The 12,190-nt window shown below is 43.1% G+C and overlaps 1 protein-coding gene across 1 annotated transcript in view; it reads left to right on the top strand.

The window, feature by feature from the left end:
* The window catches only part of SYNE1 (spectrin repeat containing nuclear envelope protein 1), a 2,361,447-nt gene that overhangs the window by 276,096 nt on the left and 2,073,161 nt on the right, over window positions 1-12,190 (top strand). The window contains exon 3 of the mRNA XM_078648775.1: window positions 8,570-8,631. Coding sequence (XP_078504901.1) covers window positions 8,570-8,631 — 62 coding nt within the window. The remainder of the gene's footprint in view (window positions 1-8,569; window positions 8,632-12,190) is intronic.

Below are 12,190 nucleotides of genomic sequence, written 5' to 3'. Positions count from 1 at the left end.
GAATGATGCTCACCTGATGATAACTGGCTTTTAAGCCCACGTTTTCTGTATAAGTGTTGGTAGCCCAACAGGATAGCGTGGCAGCGTTTAATCCCAGGTGTTTTTATTAGCTATACGAGTGCGGAAGGATATATGCATTCGAATATGTAAGAGGGCATGCCTCAGATGTCGTGGTACAAGACATGTTTATCTTTTTTAATTCTAAGTTCTGAAGAGACAAAAGTTTACTGATCACAGATTTGTCAAATTTGTGCAGTGTGGGTACTTGTGACATAATGCCGCTGACGATTTTAGGCTTTTTATATGGGGATAAATGTTGGCTACATTAATGGCGAAGTTTGACTTTTCCAGTATTTATTCAATGGCTGGTCATACTAAGATTTTTTTGCTGCTGATATGCTGTGCCAAGCGACCATTTTGTGGGAGCATCAGTTTACCTTGTTAGGCAATACCTTCTTGGGGACATTCGGAAAGCTTTCCCAGGAATGCATTCTTCCTTCCCTTTGTTTACCATTGGCTTTGTGGTTTGTAACTCACATTTGCTTGCTTTGTGTTTGCTGGCTCTGTTTGTTTTAGGCTTTCCAGCTCGAGATCGTCCCTTTCCCTGCCAAGATTTACTGTATTTGTCCATCAGTGCTCGATTTCTGTAAACAGGCTTTTACAACTTGTTCTTATCTTTTCCCATTTGCTGCGCATTGAAAGACAGAGCTCCAATGTCAGGCTCTCTCTTCCAGGGAGCTCGGTGTTTACTTTTCTTTCTCTGACTTTAAAGTGAGAAGATTTATGTGACAGTCATGTTGGCTCCCGGGAATGCTTGAAGAAGGCTGTACTATGTTTTTTTTTTCTAGCACACAACAAAATGTAAAGTCTCTTAACCGCATGCGCGCTGCGGCTATTTTTGCGCTACGCGCCTTTTTTCGAAAAGCCGCGTTACATGACGAGCTCAGCTCGTCATCAGCGTGCGAGCGGCGCAACTGATGACGAGCTCAGCTCGTCATCAGCGCCGAAGGGGTTAATAAACTGTGCAGTTATTTCAGAATTAGAAAAACCCACCCGAAGCACATTATTTGTTAATTCTGAAGTGTGGTGGAAACAAATATTTTAAAACAATCAAAACAAATCAATACACTATGTGATGAAGTTTCCACACGTTATTGTTTGTGCGCTGTATACTTTTACCAGTGAAACTGTATGTTTGTGCAAATATAATGGTGATTTCAATTGAAGATGTCTGTAATGAAAGGATGCTACCACACCATGCATATTTCACTTTACGCCACTCCACTCTATTCTGCACCACTCCACGTCACTGTATTCTACTCCACACCACTTCACTCTACGCACCTGCGCTCTTCGCTATTGCACTCTACACCTCTCTACTCTGCTCCACTGTACTCTATGTCTATGCCACTCTACTCTACACAATAGCACTCTTTGCCACTGCACTATAACCACTCCATCCAAGCTATTGCACTCTACTCTGCTCAAATCCACTCTACATCACTCCATTCTATGCCACTCTGCAACACTTCATTCTACGCCAATGCACTCTATGCCAAAGAAGTCTATGCCAATGCACTCTACTCTTTACCACTCCACTGTAGGCCACCTCACTCTACTCGGAAGCAATCTACTCTTCACTCTGCACCACTGTACTCTATGCCACTACACTCTATGCCGCTCTACTCTACACAACTGCATTCTACACTACTGCACTCTACACCAATGCCCTCTCCGTCAATGCACTCTACGTCATTGCACTCTACTCTGCACACTGTATAGAAGCCACTGCTTTCTGCCGCTCTACTTTATGCCACTGCACCGCACAACACTCTACTCTTTAACACCACACTCTCCGCCAATCTACTCTACACTATTGCACTTTACACCACTGCAGCACTCCACTCCACTCTACACCACTGCACTCTACTCCACTCAACTCTAAGCCTCTGCACCACTTTATGACATTGCACTTTACGCCACTCTATGCCACTGCACTCAATGCCACTCTACGCGACTCAACTCTTCATCACTGCACTCTATGCCCCTGTATTCTATGCCCCTGCACTCTGTACTATTCTACTCTGCACTACTCTACTCTGCATCACCCTACTCTGCACCACTGCAGTCTACACCACTGCACTCTACTATGCACCACTCTAATCTATGGTCCTGCATTCTAGGACACTGCATTGTATGCCACTGAACTCTGTCACTACACTCAATACCACTATACTGTGCAACACGTTACACCAGTCCACTCTCCTCTACACCACTCCACTCCACTGTAACCCACTCTAGGCCATTGCACTGTACTCTACTCTGCACTACTCTACTCCACGCCACTCTACTCTATGCCACCCTATACCACTGCACTCTACTCTGCACCACTCTATTCTATGCCACTCAACTCTGCCACTCAACTCTTAGCCACTCTACACCATTGCACTCTATTCCACTGCTCTTTACAACATAAGGGAGAAGTGTGGTGCAGCTGCCCGGGCGGCTGACTCCAGAGGGCAAGGCTCATGGTTTGATCGCCCACAGCATTCAGTTTAGCACCATGTGACTCTGGGTAATAGCTCACTTAATCTCCCCGATGTCCCCCAGCGCCTTGAGACCCATAGGGGTGAGTAGTTTGCGCTTTACAAATACCTGATTTAGATTTATTTTAGATTTAACACTCTGCACCACTGCACTGAATGCCACTGCACTCTACCATGCACCACTCTAATCTATGCTGCTGAGTTCTATGGCACTGCAAGGTATGCCACTAAATTCTAAGATGCTGTAATCTACGCCACTATAATCTGCAACACCCCACGCCAATGCACTCTACACTAGTCCACTTTACTGTAACCCACTCTATGCCATTGCACTCTACTCAACTGTGCACCACTCTACTCTACACCACTCCACTCCACTTAGTGGCTACCATTAAGGCTAATATCCCTCCTCCCTCACCCTCTTTTTGTGAGGGTCCCATTCCCACCAATAGCCAGTCTTTAGCCCACATTCCCCCTCTGACTCTGGACTCACTTCCCCCTCTTCTCAGACGGGTGAAATCTGGCTCCCCCGCTGACACCTGCCCAGCACGTATATTAAGTCAGATTTTCCTAGATTGTCCCTCTCCCGCCCTTACCCTATTAAACAATTCATTTGAACAGGGCATTGTCCCCTTTTCCTTTAAGGCTGCTACGATCATTCCCATTCTAAAAAAACCCGGGGCAGACCCCAGTGCCCCGGCCAATTATCGGCCAATTTCCCTCCTTCCTTTTCTAGGGAAGATTGCTGAGTCCCATCTTACTCAGGTCTTAAGCTCCTTCATCGAGGGCAGCAAGTATCTCGCCTCCTGCCAAGCAGGCTTTCGCCCCCGCCATTCCACAGAGAAGGTGGTCATTTCAGTCCTGGACCGACTCAGGGAGGGATTGGACTCCGGCGCGCCTCAGGCCCTCGTCTTATTAGATCTGTCCGCCGCCTTTGACACGGTGGACCATTCCATTCTTTTGCGCCGTGTCAAGTCGGCGGGCATCGAGGGCTCCCCCTTGGCCTGGCTGGAGTCCTTCCTGTCTGATCGCTCCCAGGCTGTCCACCTGGCAGAATTCGCTGCTCCTTCTCGGAGAATCACTTGTGGGGTTCCCCAGGGCTCTTCCCTTTCCCCTCTACTTTTTAATTTATACATTTTCCCTCTTATCTTTGCGTTGCAGCACATGGAGGTCGCGGTGTATAATTATGCCGACGACCTCCAACTTATTTTTGATTTGTCCCCGACCTCGCCAGGTCAAACCGGCTTCCAGTCCGTGATGCTATTCATCCGTGAATGGATGAATACGAACCATCTTAAACTAAATCCGGAAAAAACGGAGCTGGTTTTGACGGGCGGAATCGGCAATCCTTGGTCACCTCTTTTCTGGCCACCATCCTTGGGTGCCCCCCCACTCCCTCCCCATCAGTTAAAACGTTAGGCATTATTCTTAATCACCAACTCACACTTCATTCACACATTAGTTCAGTTGTTTCTTCTTGTTTTTTTTCTTTACGGACCATCAGGAAATATTGGGAGATCTGAGTGGCCAATCTCAGCTGTGAGGAACCAGATTTAAGATTTTTGGCAAAAGTATTGTTTCTCCTTCATGAGTAGTAAATTTGCATAAGCATCACGAAGAAGGTGGGTAGTCACACAGGAGGATGCTGACTTTGATGTGTGAACGCTTTACAAATAAAGACAAATTGACATTTAATGTGAATTCCAGGTTGTACTTATTGCTGTAGTAACAAATTAACTTTTCTAGCTATTCTAGCTTTGAATAGATTTGGGATGGAAGCTTTATTTTGTCGCCAGAGCAGCTTGCAAAGGGTAGGGACAAGATGGAATCTCTCCTCACTTGGTAGCAATGATGGTGAACAACATTATAAACAAGGAGAGTTTAGCTCCGATAACTGCACCATCGCCAAAGCTCAGTACTACAAAAAGGCCTGCTACACATGTATGCATCTTGAAGCAAACATCTTGAGCAGGGCTGACCCTGGAGCTGCATTTCATGCTCTAATTAAGAAATCCGGCATAGCCGTGTTAACAAAAGACGCACAAACTAACGGAGGATCCTAGCCCTGGTTGTCCCTGCTCACTCGGCCCTACTATGTTGTTTGGGTATTGTTCTGTGGCCCCATTTCCAGATAATGGTCCTCAGCTGAAACATTCAGTTTTCTATTACAGGAGTTGCATGAACCATAAACAATGGCATATTGAGCTGTAGTGGTTGTCCAGCTGTTTATTTGTACCAGAGTTGACCTTCTAGGCCTTGTTGCCTAGTCACTGGTAGTTTTACGGTAGGTGATAGTTTCCTTAGAGCCTTCCTCAGGCAAATGTAAGTCCAGGCCTCAGCGTTGACAGCAGCTCAGACATTTAACTCCTCCTCCTCATCAAGCAGGCACGCTACTGGAAGCCAGTAAGTGCAGTATGACAAGCCAATAAGTCTCGCCTACTACAGGTATTGGCTTTGTCAAAGTTTTTTAGCCATGTTGTACAGAAGCACTGCTGCTGTGCAGCATGCCTGGAAATTGTTGTTGCTGTTATTACTATTACACTGTACCTTGAAGGACTGAACACAAATCCATTATAAAGTTGGTGATAACTCGTCACAATTGCTGTAATCTAAATCTTCATAAAAATGATACATTTGAGACCCAGACCTGGCACCCTGAATGAAGTTTTTGACCCAAGTCTAACTGTAGCTTCTTTGAGATCTGGTTAATGCTGTTTGGGGGAGTGCTGGTGCATAGGGATTTCTACTCCTTTCGTCATTTCCCTTGTAACTCAAGCACAAACCATAGATAAACTGAGGGGGCCATTAGGATGGCGGGCGGACTTTGCCCGCCCGCCATCCTCACGATACTTGGGACCGCCCGCCATATGGGCGGGGGTCCCGTGGGGGATATTAGGATGTGCCCGGCACAGTGGCGGGCGCATCCTGCATTTTTAACATTGTGGTGGGCGGTGCTCTCAGCACCGCCCCCCACAATGCTAAAAATGCATATATGCATTTGCATACACAAAGCGCAGGCACCGTGCGGTGCCTGCTGCTTTGTGTATGCAAATGCTGGGGGGTACCACAGGTACCCCCCCCATGTGCACCCCCACCTCCCCTTCACTCCGGGGGCCCGCAGGGGGCCCCGAAGTGAAGACCGCCTGCCTCTCCGTGGTGGTGATGCCGCCACGGAAAGGCATCTGTTGCAGCCCATACTAATATGGCTGGCGGTGTCTGATAGACACCGCCACCATATTAAACCTTTTCCACCCCGGTCGCAAGGCGACCGTGGCGGAAAAGCGGTGGATGATCTTTCCGTCTGCCGCGGACCCCCAGCCATGCTAATATGGTGGGGGTCATTCTGGTTAGGATGGGCCTGGCGGGGGCAATCCGCCCGCCATCCTAATGGGCCCCCGAGAGTGTTAGGCTTTTGGAGGTATACCCTGGTACATTGATTGTTGTGGTGCTTTAAATTGATTGTGCATTCATACTGTGTTGGAGGACGGATGTGCCTATCCTGTCTTGGCCGGATGTGCAGATTTCTGCACAGTGTTATGAAATATAAAAGCAGTGAATCTTACAGTGTGAGAAAACTAAACAAAGGCTTCACATACTGAAGTCCTTACAGTGCAGATGACCAGCTGTGGGGTGGTTGTACTCAGCTGTCGCTTTTACATGTTGCTTCTTGCATATGTAATGTTGCTTTGTGCTTTTTTAATGTAGATTGTGATAAACATATAAATATATAATAAACTATCAGGCAGTTTATGTTTGACAAAATGATTAGCACATACATTACAACAAGCGGGCGCTGTGCTGATAAAATAAAAGGCATGCAGCCTCCTGAAGCAGTCGTTATGCTAAAACGTGAAGCACAGCAGCCACGAATCGGGTGCAAGGATGTGGCATGTAGATAAATGTTAGGCATGTGACCCCCAGAAGCAGCACCCATGCTGAAACATGAAGCATGGCAGCCATGAAGCAAGTGCAGGCAGGCTCCTGGATGATAAAAAAGGCACACAGTCTCTTGATGTGGCTACAATGGTAAAACATGGAAGTGGGCACTGTGCTGATAAAAGAAAGGCATGCAAGATTTACAGGGCTGTTGGAGCTCAGAGCATCTGAAAGCACAATCGCTCATGTTGAGAGCATAAAACAAACAAAAAAGTTCCAAATCAAATGGTAAAATGGTGACCAGTGGATTGATATAGTAATTGGCTCCTGCTCTCTGGAAGGGCTAAAGACAGCAAGTGGCATGACACATGTATGCCATGGACAAATGGGGAGAAAGATTAGGAGAGTGACAATGGAGCCAGCAAATAGAAAACTTATGGGTGGGCTGAAGCCCATAAAGTGTATACAACATGTCTTGAAGAGACAACGTCAATCTGTCTAGCCAAGACCTAAATAGCCCATGGACAAGCCATTGAGTATTGTGTCACACTCATTCATTCAGGTTCACATACTGCCTATTCCATGGGATCAGTTAGGGCTGCATGCGCCAGAGGAGACAAAAGAACAGACCTGAAAAGGGGAATATTTTTTACATTTTGATTTGATATATGGCAAACTAATTGAAGAGCCTAACAAGTACTCAAAGATGCCATGCAAAAGCAGCAAAGACCAAAACCAGAGAAGATCCTCGCTGACTGGCATACCAATCGATTCTGTTTGATAAGCCTCCAGACTCAGGTCCACAGTTGGATACCTTTTTAAAGAAATAGGTTCCTCAAAGGCAGACAGAAAATGTAAGGTGAATGCCTGGAGGGATAGTTGGGAGCTCCTCTGGTGGAAATGAGTTAATCCCAGTATGTGTTGGGATGACGCTGACGTGAACTTGAGGGTATGGTTTATGACATCTAGGGTATGATGATGCCACATCAAATCAGTCCTTTAAGGTCTCCCAGTCAGAAGCAGATAAAAAAGTGGGTTGGTGCGCATTCAGTAAGTATTGCACTCGCAGTGCAGAAAGCAGCACTTTTATGCTCAGCTGTTTTTTCTGCAGACTCCCCTCAAATACAGAGTTTAAGTGCTTTTAAAAGTCTAAAAGAGAAGGGTAACCTGAATAATCCCAGGGGAGAAGACTCATTCTTTCTTATATATATATATATTTTTTTACAATATTTTTTTTTTACAAATTTGTAGCATTAGTACAACTGCTGATACGCAAACACAACCATCACCAAAACACTACCAAAATATTCAACTAATCAACAAGCAATCACCAGTTGATCTAGATTACTTAACTCTTTGGCTAATATTTCATCCACCCAATCCACATGCTGACAGCTATTCCGTCCTTTTTGGAGATATTGAGGGTCTTCAACAGGAAAGGATACTGTAATCAAAACACCTTTTGGCTACTAGAGGAAAAACAGCATTTCTAGCTCAATTTTGAAAGTAAAGTTGAACAGTGTTTCAGAACACAAGGAAAGTATAACAAAATACCCTAGGGGTATGTAGAGATGTGGCTGTGAGGAAAATAAAAGGTTCATTTGTTATCGTAGTAAATATGGTTGGCCATCATTAATTATAGATTTTGTTTTTACTTCCAGCTAGGGTATAAAAGCCCATAGGAGTTCTGGTCTTGCTAGTGAGGCACACGCATCCACTCATTTACCCAACCAACCATTCACTACTGTCACTCACACACTCACCTACATAGGTGATGCATGGTCGACTTGCATTGTGGCATGTGAGCAGGTACCCTCGCAGACTTTGATCACATCCAGTTGATCTGTGTTACTGTATTCTATTTTCTCATGTGCAACTTTAGAAATTTTGTGTGAAAAGAAGGGTGTTTGAATCAATAAGTAATGTTGTTTCACTTAATAATTGAAGGAAAATGGCACAAGCATATGTTTCTAGGACAGTTCCTAGCCAAAACTCCTAATTTGTGTTATTCACAAAGAACATTCTTGGTATGTCTTATCCTGCAGGACCTTAACTATGCAGTGTGCCGCTGACAGCTCACCCTCTGTATTATAGTATTCACTGACTGCATCCAGTGCGTAATTAGATGTGTTGTTCTTGTTTTGCAGATGAGCAAGAAGCTGTGCAAAAGAGAACCTTCACAAAATGGGTGAACTCTCATCTGGCCAAGGTAAGAGTTACAGCAGAAAGCATTTTGTCATGCAAATGCATGGTGTCGGTTATTGGTTGGGCTATATACACCTTTATCTGTGTTCCAGGGAGCTCATGAAGTCCCAATTAAAAAACTTAACATGCATTTACAATGGAATAGATCACACATTTGTTAAACTTAGAGCTGTTGGCGTTGAAAATAACAATGCGTTTTACTTTTGGGTTTTTTATTTGCAGTGAAGTTATTATATCTGCAAAGCACTATTGCCAATGGTATAAAAAGCCAAAGTAAAAACCATTGTTACTTTAAAAGTCAACAGCTCTAACTTAAACAAATGCAAGACCTATTGCATTGGAAATGCAATTGGTCTCACATTTGTTGGAGTTAGAACTATTGACATTATAAATGGCAATGTTTTTTACCTAGCCGTGTTGCAGGGTGCAGTACCATGTGTGACCAATTTAGCCACATATAGAACTGCACCCTGCAAAGTTGGAGTTTTTGGCATTATAAATGTCCATGTTTTTTTACTTAGACTTGTTGGAGGGTGCAGTACCATATGTGGCCAAAAGGTCACATATGGTACTGCGTCCTGCAGAAGATATGGTAAATCCACCCTACCCATAATGCATTCCATGCAAGACAGTACCACAAGTACATTCAAATAGCTATGTCTATGTATGCAATTAGTAGCTTTGAAATGTGACAAAAAATGTTTTTATAAATCCCAGAATAAGTTGTGTTCTGTGTTGAACTGATGAGGGAAAATTTATTGACGGTCTCATATAAATCTAGTGAGTCAAGTAACCACTGCCTGCCTTGCTTAGGGCCAAGTGTGTGTCCTTCCTAAAGCCCCTTAAGAAAATAGTGCGCATAAACATATTGAGTAACAACACATGTAACAAGGGGTGTCCTCATGGGAGGTTGCAAGAAGAGACAAGGCAGTACTAAGGAGGGACTACTAAACCTATTGACCAATCAAAAGCCACCATTTACAAAAGACAGGGACAGGTGCCAATAAGATGGGTGGAAAGTGGGCTTTATGCCCATAACCTGAATACATGTGTTATGAAGAACAAGGGAACCCAAATAAGGGTGGTCAGGGACCATGGGTAATCAATTAATTTTTTAAGACAGTGGTCACTAGACGAAGATTAATGAGAGCAAACAATAAATATAGACCCAATCAGTACTATGTTTTACAGCTGTCAAGCCAGACAGGTGTTTTTAATATATAGTAGCTTAAATATACACAAAATTCAGCAAGAAGCAAATAAAGAGGGACACAAGCCTGTATCCAACTTAGTGGGAAGGACGTACAACTTGAAACATAAAGGCTCAGGCAGAGTAAATTGTTTGTATGAGACACATTTTGGTGGGACAAACAAATTATAGTGGATACACCATTACGCCATATACACCTATTGATTTAATACTTATTATGTGTGATTGTGTCTCCACTATAATTTGTTTGTCCTATCAAAATGTGTCTCATGCAAACAGTTTACTCTGCCTCAGCCTTTTTGTTTCATGTTGTACGTCCTTCCCACTAAGTTGGATACAGGCTTGTGTCCCACTTTATTTGTTTCTTGCTGAATTTTGTGTATATTTATGCAATTATATATTAAAACACCTGTCTGGCTGGACAGCTGTAAAATATAGTACTGATTGTGCCTATATTTATTGTTTGCCCTCATTAATCCATATCCTGAAAACAGTATGTCTCTACCTAGTCGAGACCTAAAAATCAGTATAAAGAGAGTTGGGTTGTCTCTGCCCTTTTGTTGAACTTCTTTACTGGCACTTCATTAGGCAGCTGTTGTTTTAGCTACATTGCTCATAATCTATAGAGTAGTGGTCCTTAACCTGTGGTCCATGGACCCCTGGGACTCGGCGAGATCTACTCAGGGAATGTGTGACTGTATTTCGAAATTACATAATTTAAAAATAATTTCTTAAAATTGATAATGTATATATGAATACAGGAGCAAAATGGAAAATCTGAGAACCTTTTTCTATATTTTCTTGTGTATGAAACGTAATATCTCAATATTTAATCATTTATTTGGTATATTTTTTTTTGTGGTATTTTATGTATTGTTTTTAAGTTCAAATTATTGAAATTGCTAGGCCAGGGTCCCCAGGTTCCAATAATGCCTCAGTGGGGGTCCCCGGTTTCCAATAATGAGGGGTCCAAAAAAGTCAAAAAGTTAAGAACAGCAGATATAGAGAAATAGTTGACATCAACCTTGTGTCAAATGCTGAGCAAAGGGGGTTGACATTGTGAACTCTGTAAGAAAAACAACTGGAAAGGAATTTATATTGATAGCTCTGTTACAAACACCAAATGAAGGAATTTACATTGTTTATCAATACCACTTGAAAGATCTGGTTTTCATTGTGCATCTTTGTCATTTCATGCTTAGTATTTAGCTGTGCGTCAATATAAAAAGTAATGAAAATTACTTTTTCATTTTAAAAGTGCAAACATCGCTTGGAAGTTGATTTGTTCTTTTATTGTGTACCTTGTGGAGTTCTGAATTTTTAATCAACATCACCTTCCTGAGTAGGACTTGGACTGCTCTGCTTCGCTAACTGCAATATTGAGTGCTAAAGAGGTATACTCAGTGCTCAGCTTGCAGCCAGTAAGATCCCTAGGGATTTGATTCAGGCCCTTAGGTGATTTTCTTTTTTACAGGCATTTGATTAGCCAGCAGTTTTGTAGCCTGCTTAGGAAGTAGTTTCATTGGTCACACCTGAAAGAAACATTGTTAATGCAGAGCCAGAGTCAAATCAAATACTGTAGGAAAGGGTTTTACATTGTGTTCTCTAACAAAGACAGTAGGAGATTCATTTTCTTTTGTTGTTGTAATACTTTATTCGATACATGTATCATAAAAGTACAAACATAAATAGTACATAGAAAAGTTTATTGAGTATTACAATTCCTCCTAAAAACATGACATCAATACAAACAATTAATACAAACAATTAAGAGCTGGGGGGAAAATATCGTAATTAAAATTCAGACTAAAAGATGATCTGTACAGGGATGGGACAACAATTTTGACAGAATAATCCAGGCACTGGCCAAGAATTTAACAACCCCGCAGATAATAAACATAGAGGTAGTGTTGGTTAAAATAATGCGGAGAGCTGATCTATGGTCCCTAACTCCTAGCACTCTACAGACTGGCTTCAACCATTTAACTCTAGCCTGCTTGTATGCTTTACATGCAAAGAAAAAGTGGCCTAGAGATTCTTCCAGGCATGGGCAGGCTGGAGATTTTAAGTCAACTTCCCTCCTACCCTTCCACCCCTCCATAAAACTTTTGAGAGGAAGGATGCCATATCTTAATTTCAAAAACAAGGTTCTGTCACGAGGGGTCTGAATGTAATCCAGAAATGGCTCTAGCTTTACAAGGAGCTTATGTTAAAAAAATGTGTTCGTTAGTGAACCCCAATTTGGGTTGTGCAAAACCTTGGCCTCTACCCACTCCCAATATAATTTTTTTACTGTTTGTTTAGGCGGGGGGGATTGGAAGGCCCAGGAGCCACTCAGGCCTATGGATACCAC

Source organism: Lissotriton helveticus, chromosome 6 (assembly GCF_964261635.1).
Source record: "Lissotriton helveticus chromosome 6, aLisHel1.1, whole genome shotgun sequence".
Classification (NCBI taxonomy): domain Eukaryota; kingdom Metazoa; phylum Chordata; class Amphibia; order Caudata; family Salamandridae; genus Lissotriton; species Lissotriton helveticus.
This window is presented reverse-complemented; position numbering and strand designations above follow the sequence as displayed.